The 22120-nt window shown below is 41.0% G+C and overlaps 1 protein-coding gene across 1 annotated transcript; it reads right to left on the reverse strand.

Moving 5' to 3' along the window:
- Positions 1-266: 266 nt before the first annotated feature.
- LOC6589381 lies at positions 267-22000 on the reverse strand. Its single transcript, XM_002015017.2, has 5 exons — positions 21932-22000; positions 9074-9256; positions 6849-7033; positions 6134-6430; positions 267-1133 (listed from the first exon to the last, which is right to left on the reverse strand). Exons 1-5 carry the CDS (start codon positions 21993-21995, stop codon positions 471-473), a joined length of 1392 nt encoding a protein of 463 aa, XP_002015053.1. The 5' UTR covers positions 21996-22000; the 3' UTR covers positions 267-470.
- Between the last annotated feature and the right edge of the window lie 120 nt (positions 22001-22120).

A 22120-nucleotide genomic window follows, 5' to 3' on the forward strand; every position in this document is an offset into this window, starting at 1 on the left:
AATAAGCACATGAAAGTATGCGACACTTGAAATAACAATAAACTTGATTCAATGGCTCTGTGGATTAATTAAATATTACTTTAATTCATTAAAAATAGAGAAAATCTCTAGTTTTAGTTTCTCTAAACTAACCGTTTCTCTTCACCAAATACCCGAAGAAAATTAACTAATATTCTTTTACTTATTCGATACTTTCCGTTTATCAAATGAATGTTTGTGTTTAATATGTGTTTTATAAATTTCATTTATTTTTTAAAGGCAATAAATTAATTTTGGATGCACATTTGGCACATTTAATACTCGCACGCTGTCGAAATAAATACGATTAAATTATAATGATAAATAATAGAGGGGATGCCATCATCTTTGGATTTCTCAGAGACATCCTCGATGAATGCTGGTGCCTACAACTAGAATCTTAAGACTAAATACTCGTACAATGTCTAGACTAGAGTGGGGCTTGCCAAAATTCACTTTCTCGGCGGCCCCATTGACAGTTTCTCGAACATTGGCATTGCTTTGATCACTGACGGTCCCGAAATCAGTTCGGCATCGGGATTGACTGGGAAGTCTGGATTCGCGGCAGCAAAATCGTTGACGGCGATGTCGTGGGACAGGTCGATGGGCAACGAACTCTCGTAGATGTCAATGTGGTTGTCCAAATTGTTGCCGGCATCTGCTTCCTGGTCCAGGTCACGGTCCTGATCGTCCGCCACCTCGTTCTGGTCATGTTCCTGATCCTGGTCCAGTGTTTCCCACTCTTCATTGAAGGTTTCACTCATTTCGACTGGTGCGATTGCTTCACCGTCCTCATCATCGGAAGACTCCAGCTCTTCGCGCTCCCTGTGCTGCAGCTGGGCCAGACGATGGGCCAAGTCCGCATCCTCAAACAGTGCAGAGTCTTCGGCGAGTTTCTCCACAGCTTCAAAGTCCTCCTGTTCCTGTTTCTGGCTGTCGAACAGCTCTTCCGCTTCTCCCTTGGCCTCTACAGCGGCAAACATACTACTTTCCGTGTCTAAATTGGCCATGATTTCCTTATTGATTTCCAAATCCGTACCTTCTGCTACAGAGTCTGCGGGCGAGCTGGTGGCAAGTTTTGTTGTTGTATATCTTGGTGTTGTTGTTGTTGTGGACTGTGCGTCGTGTGGGTGTGTGTGTGTATAATGGGTTGCAGGTGCAGTATGTGTGCGTGTGAAATAAATTGGATAAAAATTTGTATTAATTTAGGTTCGAGAAGGGCCAATCACGCGGTTAAGTTTCGGATAAGATTAAAAAGCAGACGCTGCATGCTAAACTAAATGGTTAAATTAATATTTAAAAGTACCACACCTCTACTTAAAAGAATATATACAATATAGAACAACTTGAACCGATAAAAAACTCACAATCAGCGGACTTCGTGTGTAAGATTAAACTGAGCTTCCCTTGCGCCCAGCACAAAGATTTTATAGAATTTAAGCTACTAGCTTAAGCCGTGAGAGACGCTTGGAGTAAAGCTTTTGCATTATAGAGAGAAAGAAACCAAGCCAGCCACAACTTGGCAGCTTGTTGTTGTTATTTTTACAGAGATGAGATAGAGACATCAAACTTTAACAGTGATCTGTTATTTCTACTCTCTTCATTCATTATTTACGTTTGTTATTGAACATTTGTTGAACATATTGAACAGCAAGAAAGAGTCAAAGCTAACAAATGAGCAAAGCTTTCAAAGCTTTACACCGATCTTTGAGTTCTCTCTCTCTTCTCTCTAACCTTAGGGCTCGCGCACACTATAGCTGAAAGCGGAGCTGAAAGCGGAGCTGAAATCAAAGCTGAAAGCTCAGCTGATCTGAGAGCTTTTCTCAGGCAGAATCAGCTTGCAGGTGCGTACATTGTCGGCTGATCTGATTGCTGAAAGCTGAAAACCACTGCCTCCCTTTGTCTATCTCCTTAAGTGGCATCAATAGATATCATTATAATTATTATTATTATATTGTTAATGAATTATTACTTCACAGCACGTACAGTAGCCAGACGGAAGTTTTCTTCGTTTTTTTCGTTAGCGTATTTTAACCACATTTTCGTTGAGTTTGTATTCGTATTACTTTTATTTTACGAATTATTATTACATTTTTACATTACATTGGTAATGGTAAATAATAAAACTTTTTTGCCCAATTTATCGCCTTCCAGAAATTATAGAAATAAAACTATTATTCAAATATTTTTAATAGTCCCGCTTATTCCCCAGCGCTGGGTTAACCGTAATTTCGCTTAAAAATGTTTTGCAGCCCATTTTCGATCACTTATGAACCAATACACTTGAACAAAATCAGCAATCAGCTTGCTGAAAAAACAAACATGCTTGATCGATCAAACTAAGCTGAGCTGATTTCAGCGAGCTTTTTCAGCTTTCAGCTCAGCTCAGGCTGCAATGTACGCACTTGCACCGGTGCAGTGTGTTTGTTTTTTCAGAGCTTATAAATCAGCTATCAGCTCCGCTTTCAGCTCCGATGTCAGCTACAGTGTGCGCGAGCCCTTACAGTCTTCATTCATTATTTCCGTTTTATTATGCACTGCATGATTCACCTTCGTCGCTGATAAATCAGCATGTCGTTAAGGTCTTGGCACACTCACCCTCTCTCTCTGTCTCGCGACCGGTGGGACAGTGTGTCTCGTTCCCATGTGAGAGGCTGCTGCTCTGCAGCCTTCGTCTCTGTGACGTTACAAGTTCCCCTCAGTTTTTGTCCACTTTTGCCGGTCGCTCATTAACAATTTCTAAGAAATTCATATTAATAATACCTACACACTTTTGCGCATCTGTTTATTTCTGTTCGTTACGGATCACTTTATTTTTAATAATTGGAATCTGTTGGGTGGCGCGGTACGGAAACAAGGCAAAGGTTTAGAATAGGTGGCGCCAAGACTGAGTCACGATTTCTGTTTCTTGGGAATTTCCTGAGAATCGGAACGAATTGAAGAATGTGGCAAATGAATCAAAATCTGCATAGTGTTTACTGACAGTGAGTCAAAAATTGGTGGAACAATCCTTACATTAAATTCAGGCTCCAACCTGACCATTGGGGAGGACTCTTCCCATTCTCATTTCCTGACTTTGGTCGCCTTCAAATTGAAAAATGCAAATGCACAAAGTACTTTGCAAATAGTTATCAAAATTTGGCATATATGAGAATTATATGCATATTTATTGGGTTTTTAATAGGAAAATATTAATAAAACACATATTCTAGTGCGGCTTTGTGGGTGTGTGGGTTGTCTGTGTATTTGCACATGCTTTTTCCAAAAGCCTCAGTCGCCAAATTGTTTAACAGGCTTCAACAATTTTTCAATATTTCAACTCAAACGAGGGATCGCACTCTGCCTCACTCTCTCTCTCGCTCTCTCTGTTTTCGTTCGCTGCTGTCCCTTTCGTGCATATTAATATTTATAACCATGAATGTTAAATTCAAATAAACGCATGAGAAGGCAGTAGGCTCCATGCGGGTATCACCTCTTCTCCCACTCTCCAGCTGAAGCCCCAACAAACCACAACTTTCAATATCCGCGCGAGATGAAAAAACGAAAAGTTTAACACACAAAAAATTTAAATGAAAATACAGCAGGAACAACAAATTATTCAAGAACGGGAGGTAAGGCGGGGGTTACCTTCAGAACCGAAGCTTTGGATACCCTTTCATTTCGATCGTTTCTGTGGCAGCTAAAAAAACGCAACAAGTGGATCTATAAGACAATCAATCGGTTGGCTTTAGAAATGGAAATTAACAAAAAAATGCCATCACCTTTTTCGTACAAAAATAATTATAAAGTAAATGTAATTTAATTTGATTTTTAATTTTTCGAAAATCTTTATACGCTTTGGACAGAAATCTTTTAATAATATTTAATCATATGATCACTTTTTATGTCCCTTCTTCTCTGTATACCAAAGCATTGCAAACACCTCAACAAAAGAGTAATACCTCTCCTGAAAGCGTATAATAATATTCGCAACTTATGTGAATAGTTTTTTTTTGTGGAAGTTGCACTTCTTCTTTTCGCTTCCGGTTGCGGCTACAAAAATGTCACCGCTGGCATTATTTAAATTTAAATTTTTGCATTTAAACGTTGACATGTCACTTACAACTTTAAAGTTGTTAATAATTGCGCTTTACGCCGCATTGCATTTTTTTTTACGGTCATTTATTAATTTTCCGCTGATTTATGTTGCAAAAAAGTAGAAAAAAAGTATTATATCCAACAAGCGTTCGTCGATTTCGCCACAATAAATTCTCATAAATACAGGCTCCACCTCTCCTCCCCTTTGGACCTGCTGCCACGCCCATAGCCGAAACGGTAGAGAGCCCCGCCCAAGACAAGGATTTATGCGAGCGGAGCGCATGACTTTTAATAAAAATTAATTTTTATTATGGCCTAAAAGTAATTAATGGACTCGCAGCAAAACCGAAAAGAAAAATTGTCGCGTATGATGCATGAACCGCTGCATGGATGGTAACGGGTGTGACCAATTGCCGACGGGGGCAGTGCGACTGTACATATATTATCCTGCAGTAAGGTGCGTTACAAAAAGGGGTTTACATTGCATATTAAACTGGCAAACGCTGGGTACGCTACAGAGGGAGAATTTCTGAACAGAGATATGATTTATAGGGATCTCATACCAGTACATATAAGCTGCTGGGTTCTGTTTAATCGTGGTTTAATAGCTGACTACCATTAAATTTCTGTGAAGTGCAATAGTTATTTCACGGTTCGTACCTGTACCTTATAGACCCTAAGCTCCTGAGACTCATATCATTTTTGACTACCTGACTATTATTGCAGTTCTTTGAAATGCAATGGTTCTGCATTTTGTATTTCGAACGGAGCTTCAGACTCTGAAGAGTCTATCCTGAGATTTCTATCTGGCTCTGTTGAAATATTTTTAGTTCTTCATAGTCTTTGCTGATACTATCCTAAAAGACTTTAAAGGTTGTCCTAATATTACACTGATTGTATTCTGAGAATGCTGTGACTTTGCTTTTGTTCTCTTAATTTCAAGCTGATGATCAGCCCACGCTCTATCCATCTTCCATCTGTATTATATGATCGGCCTCCCACATGGCCCCACCTCAGTCTAGGCCAACTGCTGGCTAAATTGCCTTTTCTTATGACTGATTACATTATACATTTGTTTAATATAAATGTAATATAAATAGTGTCACTGCCCACACATTATTTGAATGAATAATCCCGTAATACGAGTGTGCAACAAAGTTTAAATAAATTTTGAAATGACTTCAAAACAAACAGCTTACTTATTACCACAACTCTCAGTGATTCAGGCAATAATTTTATCTGTCAATTACGCAATATGTATTTGCCTCTCATCGCACATGGCTGGGAGTTGTTTTGTGATTTTTACACATTTGCATAATATGGCAGTTGCATTATATTTTTTGCCCTGTGGCCACATACTATAATTTGTTTGCATTATTAATTTAGACGCAGCTGAAAAACTGAATCAAACAAAAACTACTCACAAATCCAATGAACAAATATTCATATTACACGATAAACGCAATAAAAAACCATAGAAAAAATCCATCTAATTGTACAATTAAACATTTTGTCGTGTTAATAAAATATTTACGATTGCGGTCTGAAGAGATTATTGGCCTGGCAAATTACAGAAACTTAATTAAAGGCCTAAACGGAACTGCGACAAAAAAGTGGGGGGGGTGTGGACTTAAATTAAAAATAAATCTAATAAAGAGTAGAAAATTAAAGCTTTAAATTAAAATACAATAAAACAAAAGCAAACCAAACCGAGAAGCCTCTCACCAGACCAAGCCGAAATCCATTTTTATTTGCATTATTTATTGTTTTTAGTAGTTTAGAAATAAAAGCAGGCATTCAATTAAAGATTAAAGATATGTACAAGTTGCTGGATCGTTTAGTTTCAAGGCAAAACTTTATTTAAAAATATAAGAAATATTTATATATATGTAAGTAAATATATTACAAGTTTACATATTGTTTTCTCTTTATAAATTGCTCAATATACAATTGTTGATATTTGCTGTTGGTTAGTAGAGCGTTTGCTAAACGGATTTTTGGATTTCCGGGATTAAATGCTTCGAAAATATGATTATACCTGAGGTTCGTCGATATCGCGCACTTCGTTGTCCTTGGGCTGCTTCTCCAGGGGCTCGCGGCGGCTGTTATCGTCATCGTCCGAATTATCGAACTCGCCCCGCCTGGTGGGCAAGATGGCCGGGGCCGAAGTGGCTGGTGCCGCGGCAGGCTGGAAATCTCCCTGGCTGGTGAGGACACCCTCGGCCACCTCCTCGCCGCTGTCCAGGGGACGCACATTCACCACACGGACCTTGAACAGGCTGTTGGTGTCGCCGTACACCGTCTCATTTATCTCCACCTTGTGGCCATCAACAACCTGTTTTTTGTGTTTTAAGATATTGTGGAAATATTAAACTTAGATTTTTCGGTATATTTTCGATAAATTCGTCTAAGAGATATCTAAATTAATCTTTTTAAGCTGTACAAACGCAAACAAATTTCTAAAACATAATCGATTCAAACTTTTTGCAGTATACTTTTAGGTGCAAGAACAGCTTAAACAAGTTTTTTGTGGGTATCTTCGATTTTTCAAATCTTTTAACCAATTTAAATCGATATAAGCAGATGCTCTTCCAAATGGCTTTAGCCTTAGAAAGCTATCCGATTATTTTATATTCCCCCTTCCAATGCCATTCCCTAAACGACTTTGATTTACTGTTCGTCTTTAAGTATTCCTTCAAGCCATTTCTTTAGCCGCTGTAGATGTTACATCTTCCCTCAAACACAGTACATACCTTAACCGTTGAGGTTGTATTGCCATTCTTGGGGTTCAGGGGAGTCAAGGGCCGCAGACCGAAGGAGAAGCCAGATCCAATGCCATCGCCTGAATCATCCGCACCGGCACCAGCACCCGCTCCATCCTCACTCGAATCGGTGGCAATAACAGGCCAAAGACGAGTGCGCAGACGACGGAAAAGGTCTGATGAAGTTAAAAAGAACAAAAAGATCAAAAAGAAAAAAATGTTAAATAGAAAATAGGAAAATTTCGGGTGTCTGTGGTATAATTTCAAGCGGAAAAACAAACTAAAATAAAAGTGCAGCGCAGCGAAGAAGCGAGAGCGACTCTCTGGGAATCGAAGCAGGTGCCCTTCGTCTAGGTCTGGCTGGCTCTTGGTCTTGGCTGTGTCTAAGTGCTAAGCAGGCATTCCATCGCTGTCGTTCTCGTTGTCGTTGCCGTTGTCTCATGCTAATGTATTTTTCAGTTTGAAAATCCTTAATCCGTGAACGCACTAAAAAGCGTTTTCTGTGTCGCCAACGCTTTGCAATTTGCAATTGCCTTGTCTGGCCCTGTCGTAATACCATTCTCACCCACCCTCACCAGTCCCCTCCTCCCAAAACACACCCCAGTTTTTTCTGCCGACATACTGTCGTCACCTTAGTGTCTTTCTTTTCTCTCTTCAACCTTGTCATAAATACTTGACCGCATTGCTTGGACGACTAGCTCTTGGCCCGGTCGCGGCTTGTCGCCAATTCATTTGCTGATAATTTGCGTTTAAAGAGGTGTGAAAAGTACTTCAGTTGGCTGTTAAATTGTATGTATCGTTTAGTGATTGATAATGGGGCAGGAAATGGCGAAACTTTGCTGAAGTTTGTTGGTTTTTAATACTTTGTCGTAGAGAGAAAACGTAGCTTGCTTGATTTATGTACCTATATAAATTTTATGCTCTAAGGAATATTGGATAGCCTCTCTTAAAGCGGAAAGTTCCGAAATGAATCCATAACTTGAAATAGAAATCCATTGACCAATATCTATATCAATATAAATCAATAGCAATCACTTTTAATATGGGAATATAGATCCCCACATTGATTTATCTATATCATATCTGAAATATTCGTCAAATATTTTCACTATTTATTTTTCAAACATGTAGCAGTCCATCTATCCATCCGAGTATGTGTCACTATATTAACCTATCCCTAAATCAATAGACCTCCTCTTCCAAGTCACATGTTTTATATCTATCCATCTTTCATCTTTATACCCCAACAGCCTTTCTCTTTCTACTTTAATACACCTCACCCCCCAATATACATAGTACCCCTCCCCATAGAGAACTCCAAGTGGACTCTGCTCCTCCATCTACAACTCAAATAAATCGCTGACAACAAAGTTCCGAGGCAACCGCAACTCCCCGAACTTTCTATTTGTCTATATGCTGTTTCCTACGCTTCGTTATCTTGTTGACCCCCCACTCTATCTCCACCTCCCTCCCTAGGAAAAACGAGTCTAAAAAAGAACAAAACATCTTTCATGCATATAAAATGCCATGGGCTTTGCCAAGTTTTTACACACCCCCAGCCCCGCCCCCCCGGAAACGCACGAGTATTAGGATAAGATTTATGAAGTTTCAGCTTCATCATCGTCATCGTCATCTTCTATCGAGGCGTCTTACAATCTTAGCACCGAGCAGATATGAGGCTGGTAGATGGTGGGCAAACTTTTCACTTTTAATGGCCAACAGACTGGCTTGACCTACTGTACTCCACTTCCCACCACCACCCCCTCTAGCTATCCATCTATCTATCTATATAAATATAGAAATAAATACAAAAGAATAAATAAACTTTGTCTGGGGACTGCACAAAATTTGACATAATATTTTGATAAATTGTTTTTCGTTTTGAAGCCAGAGAGGCGAGAGGGGGGGGTGAAGAGTCAGGAAAGTTTAAAAAGTCCCCAAAGGACAGTTGGCTAATTGGCTTGACCCAAGGGACATCATGCATTTAATCCAATGTCTGAGCCATCAGAGCGTATGCATATCCTTCACCCATTGTTCAGCTCTCTCGCATCGTCATTAAGCAGGAATAAATGTGATATGATCGAAACAGAAATGCAATTGAGACTTGTAATTATGGATGGAGCACATTTTTTAAATGATTATTCAATTAAAATACCATTATGCGTATACGTAATATCACTCATACGCCCCCCACGCCCAGGTTACAGCGCACTCACCATCGAAGGAGTCGAAGAAGCCCGTGTTGAAGCTCGTCGGATTTGACTGAAGGAAGGGATATCCAGCGCCCGTATCGATGACACCGCCAAAGTTATGGAAATCCGGCTCGCCAGCGGCGGAGGAGGACTGAGGGCGAGAGGGCACTTTAATCACCTCGGCATCGTCCTGCGGATTGTTGCGCGCTGCAAGAAGGGTCGAGAATTGAAATTAAACGGTATTATTCATCATTAAGAAACAAATTGGCTGCGAAAATTTTCATTAAATTAGCCAAATCAGCGGGAAAAGCGCTGACTTTCATGCGCTGCCCTTTCGTTCGTGCCCCCTACCCCTTTCTGGGCGCCTCATTAGCGCTTATTACGCAATCTTTGCTTAAGCATAATTTTCTTTGACTAGGGATATATGGTAATGCTTTTGCTCTTTGACCTGACCTTCTGACCAGTTACCCAAGGGAAAACTTAAAGTGGAAATTTCAATTTGATTTCCCAGCCTCGCCCCGGGGGAAAAACTGGGCCAAGGCTTTTATCAGAGAACCTCTAAATAAGAGACCCTTCCCAATGATTCAAAGGAAGAACGGGGCAGCGCATTCCATTCCCCGCATAGATAAATGCGTTTCCTCTTCTTCGTCCCACTCTCAATCTCCAGTCTCTGGCATGTTGCACTTCATAAATCTCGCCAGCTGACACTGACAGCGACAACAGGCACACAACAGCATACAGCACAGCCGTCATACAACAAGTGGCTGGAGAGAGCACGGCACACACTCGTACTCGCACAACAGAAATTACGTAAAGTTGGTATGTATGGCTATAGGAGTACCCTGCACTCAGCGTCCATAGCTCTGAGAGCGCTGCTATGAACCACACGGCAATGGAATAGAAGGGAAGATATACAGAGAAGCGGTATAACGATCATTGGAGTACACCCACTACAATCCCTCAACACCCCTGACTTGGTATACCATGGTTCCATCATACGCTCCAAACACTGCGATAATCGGGCTTCGGAAACCAAACTAACGACGTTAAAAACAAGTCAAGCCAGGGTTGACTCTCGCCTCTACTCGACTCTTTCAGATGAAATGTGAAATATGAAGAGCTTTATGTGCTGCGTAAAATTGCGTACGCAGAAGGCCAACCGTATGTGACCCCCGTATGTGAACCGTCACCGTCATCAACAGAGAGCGAAGGAGTCTCGACCCCAGGTCCCCCCAGCGATCAAACATAAAGTGGAGCAAAGAAAGAAACAAAACGTAACCCCAAAAATGGGCCAGCGAACGGTGGGGGGGGCACACACTGGCACACGTGAATGTCATTTACAAGTGCAAATATTTACATTTCGTGGTGCATATGAAAGTGGGCTACATGCTGGCAAATATGCACCATGGATATATTTATGGAAAGGTAGTACTCGTACACTCGTACATAAATGCTGAGCAAACATCTGTGCAACTGATCGAATATGCAATTACCTTTAGAGAAATAGAGTTAGCTACAATCTAAACTCCGAATCTAAGATCCGAATGGATCCATGCCGATAAGCAAGCCATCTACCATTTGACTCATGTTTGAATTTAAGCGGAAGACCATGGAAGACCCCATGCATGGGGACATTCTTTGTCCATAGCACAAATCAGCACTTTCGGATGAGCGGAATATTGAATATTTGGCTTGTACTCGCATGCGAAACGAAACAAACGCAGCGAATGTAAATTCTCAATAACTCACAAAGTACTCCAACAAATATACCCAATCTACCCCGCTTTCAGCTGCTCAACAAATGAAGATCAAAAAGCCAGCGAGATTTTCGTATATGCACATCATATTTCATGGTTTCGTGTAGCATACCTTAAGGGGCAACGGTGGCCATGGCAGAACCCTTTTGTAAGTGACAAAAGCAACAAAATATAAAAATTGAATCATGTACCGGGATGAAGAAATTTTCAGAAATGAACATGTTGAATTTCCCTTATCCCCTTTTTTCTCTGTTATTTTTTTTTTGTTGGGTTATTAATCATGCGAAACATGGCCGAGGCGAGACTTCAGAGAGAAACGAACACACAAAATGGGGAAAACATCTAACATGGCATATTCATTAATTTTCCAATAATTAAGCCCAGACAGGGGGACCACAACGCGCTCGTCCTCCCCCCCTTCCAGGCTTCGTCCATTGTTCTGTTCCTACGGCTTCTGCTGAATTATGAAATTAATAAAACCAGTTGGCAGCTCTGGCTCTGGCTGTGGCTAATGGTACGGGGCTAACGGGGAGTGGAAATTTCTGCATAGCACTGCGCTTTTGTTCTAAACACAGCGAACATTTTGTTGCTAATTATGTAAGGTTAACAAGCAGCGGCTGGCCCCTCCTCCCTCCTCGGCCACTGGGCGTGGCACTCATATAATATTTTTTGGGCTTCCCATTCGGTTTTTTTTTTCCCCCCAAGCTTTTGTTTCGGGGAGCCTTTTGGCGTGTGAAGGGCAGAGGAGCCAAAATAAAATCCCTGGCAATCGCTTCGCCTGCGTTTTATGGCGCTAATTGGCGACCAGGCCAAGGGGCGGTGTTTGGTGGGTTCAAGTCTGCGTCAATTAATTAACATAATTGTACAATTTTGCATAATTTAGTGAGCAGCGCGAATGATTTTATTCCCCAGACAACTTTTGGGTGGGCTTTAAGGAATTTTTTTGGGTTTCTTTGGTTAAGATTTCACAGCCAAAAGTTTAATGTAAAATATCACTGAATAGAAATCAAATTTCTGTTTGAATAAAAACTTTAAAATTAGGTAAATAATGTACTTTAAAAGACCAAAGACATGCCTAAAAACTTATGCTATTGAAGTATTTGGTAATGCAGGCAAAAATTGTTCTATCCTGCATTTACCTGGGCCTTGTCCTCCTCTCACAATTGTATAAAGGATCCCAAAGCATTAGCCACAGACACTTTTCGAATGAAATACAACCTACAAAAGGGCAAAACTTCTAGTCTAATAAATATGCGACTATAATTACAAACTGCCAGGCCGCCTATCATCTCTCCATGAAAAATCCCTCTGTGTGAAAAATTGCTTGAAAATTTGAAATGCATTTCGCATCTCTCTCTTTTTTGGGTTTTGCAGCCCCCAAAATGGTAATTAAACTGCTGGCCAAAAGTGTCGGTTTGGTTGGGAGCCCGTTTTGGGGATTGAGGGACCGTGGGGGGCCAGGATCGGAAAGGACTGCAGGACTGGCCATCAAATTTATATTGCGGCTGTCCGGGCAGCATTTTTGAGTGGCCTCAATATGGTTTTTGGCCAAACAAAATTGCAATTCGCTTTTTGGCCATCATCGATGCATGCGTTTTCAATTACTTTGACGTCCAATGGTCCACTGGCCGATGAAATATGTGTAATACTCGGGCAGTTGTTCGTATTCGAGACAAGTTTACCACTTTTTCGCAATTCATTTGCCATTTTCCCAATGGAAAATTGCAAATTCAATTCACCGAACAATTCCGGTTGCTGTGGCCGAACTTTTCTAATTAATAGAAACAGTGCAAAATAAAATATGAAAAACCAGCAAAACAATATTCCATAAAAGTTTCCAGATTTCACTGCGGGGCACTGCTCATTAAGGGTTCGTATCTCAAAAGCCCTTCTTCTCTCTCTCCCGCTCTCTTCCTCTCTCTCTCTCTCTCTCTCTCCCTCTCTATCGAGCTATCTATCAATTATTTCACCATTTTGGTTCTCACAAATCAATTAAACTTTCGCTCGCTGCGCATTTTTAGCTCCTCGACTTTGTTGCGCCTTTTTTCCCGTTTTCCGTTGCATGCAATTAATGAATTTTTAATAGCCGCACTTTGGTTAATGTAAAAACTTTTCCCCCGCCCCACCAAAAGACCCTTCACTGTCCAGAAGGGCAACCAGGGGCTGTCGTGTACTTAGGCTGCTGCTTGTTGTAATTATGATTGTAGTTGGGCGGAAAAAGTTAGTTTCCTATGTAAATCTTTTGAGAATCTTCTCTTTTGCCCAGCTTCAGGCAATTATGAATTGCAGTAGTAGGAAAGGGGGTGAAATAAAAGGGTGAATAGAAAGGAAGCAAGTAGGACTGCGACTACTTACTCTTAGCTACATTATAAGTCAGGTTTAATTTGATAAAAATCATCTGTTCAGGGCAACAGAGCTATTAACATCACAGGTTAACAGCATTTGGCCGCTCTCCGCTAACAGCCTGCTACCGCTCTCTGTTAACAGTCTGTGGAAGCTCTCTGTTAAAGCTCTGAGAGCGATCTCACGCTCGCACTCACGATCCACACGGCTCTCGAGCAGCCTTAGCTTATAAGGAAATCTATCTCTATCCAACCTCCTACAAACACCTTCTGTTTCCAGTTCCTGCTCAATTTTTGATCTCAGCCAAAGAGTGGCCTGTCAGGCCTAATCTCATCCAAGCTGCTGCAAATTACCTCCAACCACCTTAATTCATGCCCAGTCCATCCAAAACTACAGCAACAAGAGGAAGACAGACCATCAACGCCTTCGGAGGAGGACAAGTTCACAGCTCAGGCATTTCAATTACATACAAACATTTATCCCCCTCTGCTAGCACCCATCCTGACTGTGGACTGAGGACTGCCGACTGTGTACAGGAGATTCCGGGATTCCACCTCCTGACAAACTCAATTGTATGCAATTTGGGTTAAAATGATTTCAAATCAGTTGAAAAGCAATGAACAGACCAGAGACCCGGAGACCCGGAGACCAGGAGACCAGCAGAATACTGCCTCCTGTCGAAGCTGAGGCTGATGGAAGTCACAGGCACCCAAAGGGGACAGGGGTGGCTCTGTGAGAGTGGAATGGACATGCACCGAGTGCAGACTTGTGTCACGTTCAAGAACTCTAAACAGGGGGAAAATTAGTTTGATGCCACACACACACACGACACTTGAGGGGTCTGTGTCTGTGGCTGGGGTTGGGGCTGGGTCTGGGGCTGGGTCTGGGGCATGGCAGATGTCAACAGCAGTCGGGCCGAAAGTGAAATCAAAGCCAGCTTTCAAGTCTCACCGCCCAACCCCCGACAGCAATTGAGTGAAAGTGCAGACTGAAGCTTAGTTTGCTGTCATTCTCCGAGTGAAATGCCATTCAATTGACGTATTTCGGAGGCTCGCTCGAATGGGTGTATGTCCCTGTGTCAGAGCTGATATTTTTGCTAGAACGCATACATCACACAGGCACACACAAATCCCAAACCCAAACCCAACGGAAAACAAAAAATCAAGTAAGAAAGCGATAGATGGGATATCGACTGTAAAATACCCGTCACAAACTCTTCGTCGTGCAATGTGTGCGTCTTTTGGCGGAGGGAAGCCACCTTCTCCCTGTTCTATGTTGTCCCTAAATACAGTATACCCTTAGATCCCGTCGGACCACCGGGTATCATCATTTAACAAATGATGGACGTGCTGGAGCTTGAACCCCTTCTCAAAGCCCCGGATCGTTTCCATTCGGTTCGGTTCAGGTTTTTTGGAAAAACGAAAACGAAATTAGTTTAACGTCTGGGTCCCTAGTTCCCGCCCCCACTAGCCCCGCACCCACTTTCTGTGTGTGTGTGTGCGTCTGTGGCGGGGGGAAATCGTAGGCGTCCTGTCTGCTGCTATCAATTCTAATTACAAATGTCAACAATGATTTTTCGGTCATCCCCTTGATGGGGCAATGGGCGATGTGCGATGACGTTAGATCTGAGGGGGGCGCTCAGCCATATAGGGGTGTGTGTGTGTGCGACTTTGGTTGGGTTGGGGGGCCGCCTTGATTAATGTGACGCGCTGCAACAGCAGCTGGGTCCACACACACAGACACACACACACACGCTGGGTCCCACGTTGCACGGTTGTCTCGACTTCGAGTGCGGCGGTTGGGTCGCCTATTAGGGGATGTGGTGCGGTTCTAGTTGTCTGCATGGTTATCTATCCACATCCCCATCCCCGATTGATTGGCAGCCGCGATGAGGGACTGTGATAAGAGCCAGTCAGAAGAATGGCTTGTGACAGATTCGAGTTATATTGAGGCCTCAATGGGGTACAGGATACAGGGAGATGTGAGATAACAAATGGGGCTTAGCGGACAATTCAATGCGGAATTAGTAGCGGAAGGATGCAAAACAAATGGTTGGCAATATTCGGAAACTGTCGGACAGGTTACATACGATTAGGGGTTGATATGAGCGCTATATAAAAGTGGTTTTTATCTAGCATTATTTCAGAATTTTCCTCACGTTTTCTGGGGACTTAATCTGCTTTCAATCACCATCCGTCAACATTCTCCATAAGAATAATTATCTAAACAAAACAGCTTCATTAGCCAAACAAACAAATAACTACGAATCTTTCACATCCCCTTTCTAACACCCCCCTTTTCTCTTCCAATAAAAACCCGATTTGCATGACAAACAAAATATTACGTGCCCTCAAAGAAAAGAAGGCAGTGTCCAAGTAAGAATCGGAATACAGAAGTACGCAAAAATATATACAATAATATGTAATTCAATTAATTTTGGATCGCTGGGTTAGTCAACCACTGGTGCCACTGTACGATGTACCCCTTACCCTTACTCCTCCACAAGCCACCTGGTCATCCCCTGAAAATCCCCTGGCCACCCCCTGGAGTACGAGTATGTCAGGTGCTGCTGCCTTCATTTTTCATTTCTCACTCCACTTCATTTGCATTGCGTCAAAACAAAAACAAAGCTCGAGGGCTTGACAGCCAAAGTTAAATCGAGAAACAAGAAGCGGCCTCATGGATACCCTATACTCAGAAAGGTAACAAATTTTGTAGGGGCTCTACAATTGGTACATATTCTAAAAATGTTTCCTATAATAACAGAGATATTAGGAGGGAGCTCTTGGAAGTATCCAAGAAATCTGCAAGATTTCTAGAGGCACATTTCTGAGAGCATTTATTTGCCAGTATAGAGATAAGTAGAGTTGTAGGAATCCCTACAGTGTTAAAACTGATCACAAAGATGTTCCAACTATGATAATATCGGGGTATATCGGCGGAAGTTGACCAAACATATAGTACGATATTTTGAAAACTTTGAATACGGCAGATTTCCCTCAATTTTCGAAAACTGAAGATGCTCTTACAGCCTCGAAAATTCTACTCGTTTCTACTGAAGTTTATAGGATCCACTACGGTTCTGTCAGCTTGTTACATAAATCCACTCGACTGAATATACCCTTGTAAGTATTCTATGGGTACCGGAAACGAAAACTTTGATTGTAACGGTAGGCCTGCCTGCTCTCTCTCTGGGACCCCTCCCCTTTTTGGTGGCGCTGCCAAATGTGACAATCGTGTCACGTACTCAATGTTCTGGAAGATTGAACGTTACGTTTGTCGCGTTTAAAATGAGTTTTTTCAACTGAATTTGATTTTGATTGTTTGGTCCCGGACACGAATTCCATCATCCCCACACCACACCACATCCCATCCCATCCCATTCCATTCCAGTGTTCCGAAACCACCTTCTGATATCGCCACATGCAGCAAATTGTTCTGCAAAGCGGAAAAACTGAAATGACCAAAAAGTAAAATTGTTTAATTTTAGGCTTTCTTTGGCCCGAACTCGAGCCGAGGAGTCGCGCCCTCATTAATTCTCTTCGGTTCGGTTCTGTTGCCGTGTACGTGTAGGAAATTTATTAAGAAGAAAAATGCTCAGATTGGGTTTCTGGGCTTCTTTAATTTCGAATGGAAAGAACGTGCTTTAGCTTTCACTTTGGATTTTTCACAAAATTGGAGTCAATGGAGTATGGCATTGAGGGGAAGCTCCTGACTCCACAATTGCACAAAGCACGTCCTCATAATGAATATGCTTCTTCGGAATGTTTCATCATACTGTATAGGAATATATGTACTACTTTACATATAGGAGCATATATAAATGTATTTACCAGGCACTTTATATGGCTATCCTATCAGACATAGACCCTCTGACGATAGCATAAATAGCACACTCTGCTCATATTTTGTTCTGTATCCCAGCATCCCATGATCAACCGACACAGTACCAAAGACTCTACAATGTTCTGCGCCGCGCCAAAGACTGTGTATATTTATTTTTAGATTCGTGGACCGACTCAGCTGAGCAAATAATTGAACAAGTAGGAAGCAGAGCAAACTTTCATCTATCAAGAGATCAGCAATAAGATTGCAGGCCTCTGATGAATCTGAAAACAAAGAGAGTGGCTAACCAGAAGTAAGACCTTCCACAAAAAACTAACGTCGAATCCATTGACTCAAATCTACTGACATTTTTCAGGAGTCTTAGCGCGAGTAATTTCCGCAAATAAATAGGGAAAAGCATCAATATGTTATGCCCAATTGTGCAACAAACAAACATTGTTTGGATAATTTCAACATAAAACATTGCCGCAATTGAAATTGTAGATTGTAGCGCATGGTGACAATTGCCTGATGCAAATGCAAATTGCAACACCCATGGAGGAGCCACACACGCAGTGAAATTTGAAGTTCGCATATTTTTGGTTTGGGAGTAAAACCGCAAATTGCTATTAACGAAAATCTAATCATAACCGGAAATTAATTTGACAGGAATCTCATTAAATTTACAACCCAACCGAGCCACTCCACTCGACACAGGAGGACATCATGCGGCCACAGCTGCCGACGAGGAGGCAGGATAGAGAGGGAGACAGGGAGGGATGCCAAACCCAATCCGCATCCACCGCATTTCTATTCAAACCAAAATCCAAACTCCCCAATCCCCCCCCTCCATCCGCAAATCGTTTAAAGCTGCATTGCGTTGACATTGCAACAGCCACCTGAGTATTTGAGTAATGTACAGGATTTTCATTATAATATACAATTATTTCAGTTTGCCAGGCCATATGAGTGATGCGTTGATGCTTGGGTGTAGGTTCGTTCATACGATGATTGGATATCACAAAAACTAAAAAGGAGATCATCTAAAATCTACTTAATTGAATGATTTTATCCGAATGTATTGTATCCCCTAATGGAATGGAAAATGGAACCCATTTATATCCGATTTCTGAAAAGAATGGCACCCTGCTTTGGAATCAGGCCTGAACTTATCTTATTCTAAAATCCAAATCCCTTTGTTGCGATATCTTATCCGCCATAAACGCCCTTTTTCCCCATATTTTCTGTTGTTGTTGCAATCTCCTGGTTGTGCTGACTATGAGCAACTGCCTCTGCTGCCTCTGCTGCCGATGCTGATGCTGCTACTGCCTCCGACTCCTCCTGTGCCTCCGTCGGTGCCAGTCGGCTGTAATTTATTTCTGATTTTGGGGCTTGCGCCATGCGTGGCTGAGCATTAGAGGCGCTTGCACATTTTGCCAGCACATAAATTAACATAAAGAGGCGGCAAACTGGGAGGCATGCCTCCAGGGAGGCCTTGCAGCGATTACGTGACATTGAACCAGAGCCAAAGTGGCTCTGATGCTGCTGCAGCAGTTCTCAATCACGGTGAGAGCGGGCTGAGTCATCCACCTAATTGGATAAACCCTTCGTGACAGCTGACAATTGCAGGGACAATAGAGAGGGAGACATGTCCAAAGTCTAGACAGATGTCTATACGTATAATAACGATTCCGTATTTCATTGTTGATCGAAAAAACAGTAAAGAATAAATTGATTAATTAATTTCTTTGTTGGGAAGATATACCATTATATCATTGGTGAGGAAAGTCCAACACATTATGTATTTGTGCTGAATAGTGGGTATCTTATAGTCGAAATTATAGTTGTCTAACTATGGCACACACCTCGACTAATGGCGTTGTTAGGAAAATTGTTTTCCTCTTAAGATTTAACTTATGATTGTTTTATCATTATGGAAGCTTAAGTGCCTATAATTTACGAGTATGTACACGAGTATATGCATATGCACATAGTCCCCACGAATGGACACTCAGATCTCGGAGACTATCTGGGTTAAATCAGATATCATCTGGGAATTTGGCTGCACCGATCCAAAAAAAAATGATGATTCACTTTACAAAATATGAGAAAAATATTCCCCTACTTTATGCAATTTTGGTATACGGTATACGGCTACGGTACTTAAAAACTGTCACAGGTATCCCCACCCTCCATTACAGCTGTTTTTTTTTCCTCTTCCACTCAGAGTCACGTTACAGCGTTACAGCGTTTGAACTTTTTGTGTAGATTTGTGTAGAATTTCATGGCAAGTGATTAATCATTGAGCTACTAGCAAAACAGTTGCAACAACAACGAGAGAAACGACAGCCGCAACAACCGAGAAAACAACTACGGCTGTCATGTAAAATGTACAAAACAGTGCGTTTCAAAACCGTAAAACAGCCGAAAGTTCAAATAAGAGACTGGCATAGTATGGTATACTCCACTCTTACAGTTTTCAAACGCACCTTACTAGCAGATATTTACTTAATTTTTTTTACATTTTGCTAACCATACAATTGAATTATTCATTCTAATTTAGTTTGTTTTTGTTGTGGCATGCTGATATTTACTTAATTTTCTGGAAATGTATACATTTGTTTTTGTGTAAAACCCTGTCAGGTGACAAGGACAAGGCGGAGACGAGGCGAGACTGCTGCTCGATATAATCAAGCAATTAAAGCTTAAAGTTCAAAATGCAGAAAACAATTTCATTTAATTTGAATAGGCTGCTCTGCTCGGCTTTGCCTGCTGTTGTTTATTCAATTTGGAATTGTTTAATTTTTGTTGATTTGTCCCAACGCCTAGCCCCGCCCCGAAGTGACCGCAAGAGAGTCCAAAAATCAAAGGCAACAAAAATGTTCGGCTTAAATCAACTTAATTCGAAGTTCAACATTTTATTTAGTCTTACAGGAAGTGTCTGAGTCTATGTTTTGTATTTGAACAACTTGTTCATTTCACTGGCTTTTGGGTCTAAAAACAAACTATAGACAATTCTTCTGATATAAATGTTTCATATTTAAACCTTTATTCAATTGCAGCTTTCTTTTTTTTACTGCAAATAATTTCCATAATTCTCTAAGCCCCTATAAATTATTTCCACTCTATTGATTTAGGCCCAAACAATATTAAAATTATATTTTAGCTAAACCACCCATGGGAACGGACTTACGCAATGCTAATTAGCTGGCGACTCATCAAACAATTCGACACAAAACATTTGAATAGGGCTACGAAAAAATTAACTCCAATTTGCATAAATAAATATCTGTCGGAATTAAACAAATTGCCAAGCAATTCAGCAAATGTCAACCGTATAAAATATATATAATAATTCACCAATAATATAATTATACCTATTTAGGGCTTTATTACAGACGACACCACGCATAGTTGCACATACTCGAGTGAACAGTAATAAAATGCAGAAAAAAATGTGATTTATGGCCCGCATGCAACTGCAATTTGTACAGAGAACAGAGAACATTCCGTGAAAAGGCCTTAAAAGCGAATTATGGCCATAATTAACCCAATTCTTTTGGCCATGGTACAGTGACACCACATCGTCCACATACATGGCACTCGTAAAAACAAAATTAAGAGAACCACAAGACAAGAAGAAAAGAAAAATGCCCAAGAATTTCAGTGGCCAGAAAGTGGAGGAGCTTGAGTGAAGAATATTGTACGTGGGTTCATTCAACTGTGGGTCTGAAATGTGGGATGGGTGAGACCTTCAGATGGCAAAGACATGTCTCGAAAGATCTCAGATTTATAATAGTTTAAGGACCTCAAAGATTTCTCTAAAATTTCTGTGATGTATCCATATTTTCCATTCAATCAGGTCTCTTCTTCCGGCATGGCAGATTGCCTTAAAAAATTAATTCAAAGAACTATTTTTAGAATAAGTAAAAGATGTGTAATTGAGAGATTTATCATCAAGCAAAAACCCATTAAATAAGGCAGCTCTTCAACTACAAACACCTCTAATTGAAAGCAAATCAGCTCAAGCTTGTATCTGGAACAAACCTTTCTGAATATCGGGACTTATTGCATGAAAATTTCATATTTCATGCAAATGATTTTGACTGCAGCACCAAATTTGACAACTTCAAGTGGCTGTGGCAGCTGTGCCAAAACCCAACCCATCTCTGGCCTCATCATCTGCGATTCACTGGCAGCACAGCTTCTTCAGCAATTTATGCATTCAAGTGGCAGCCAAAGGCAGCAGCCAGCAGCCAGCAAACGCTGATGATGACAATAAGGACGCAACTCCCTGGATCCATCCCCGGACTCCACTCCGTGATTCTGATTCTGAGAGTCTCTGATATTTTGCCCGTTGTTGTTACTTCTGTATCTGTATCTGTATCTGTAAGATGCATTTGGCTGATTGTCAAGTGTCTCGTTTTGTTATCAAGACGCTGGCATCATTATCCAGGAAACAGGAATGTTTCAACGAGTTAAAGCTGTTACTTAACCGGTACCTTAAAGCACAGTTTGAATTCAATTTTGGGTAAAAAAGTGTCTTCGATTCTCTGATAAAAAGAAGAGGTTGTTCCCTGTACCAATAATACGAAAAATTAGACTAGGATTGTCCTTAGGGCTAAGTGTTCTGTGAGAAATACATAGCCCTAGCTTATCAGAAAAAGCAATCTGTGCAATTTCTTAATTAATTTCTTAATCAGCGAAAAGTATTGTTTCATTTAAGATTGTTCTAGACAGTTCCAGATTGCAAGAGAATATTTATTTAAAGACATATATAATTTCTAGGTTTTCCCCCTCACTCCTTATCAATTTTCATTATTAATGAGTTCAAAAGGTTGCCTTCTCCCTGTTTTCTTAATAAGTATATAAATTTTAATGATGATTTGCAATGTGTGTGTTTGTACACTAAAACCTGATTTGCGCCGATTGATTGATTTATGGGGTTATAACTCACCTGGCAAAGTCAAGACTCCGCTTAGGGCCAGAGCGATCAATAGAGCACTGAGCAGCAGCTTCATATTTTTTATTTCAATTTTTCACACGCTTTTAAAGCCTTATTTTAGTTTTTGTTGTTTCAGAACTTGGTATATGTTTATATTTATTTAGGGCACAGTTTTTGTTCCGATGTCTGTTGTATATTTTC

The sequence above is a fragment of the Drosophila persimilis genome, unplaced genomic scaffold, assembly GCF_003286085.1.
Source record: "Drosophila persimilis strain 14011-0111.01,24,50 unplaced genomic scaffold, DperRS2 tig00000191-arrow-pilon, whole genome shotgun sequence".
Lineage (NCBI taxonomy): Eukaryota > Metazoa > Arthropoda > Insecta > Diptera > Drosophilidae > Drosophila > Drosophila persimilis.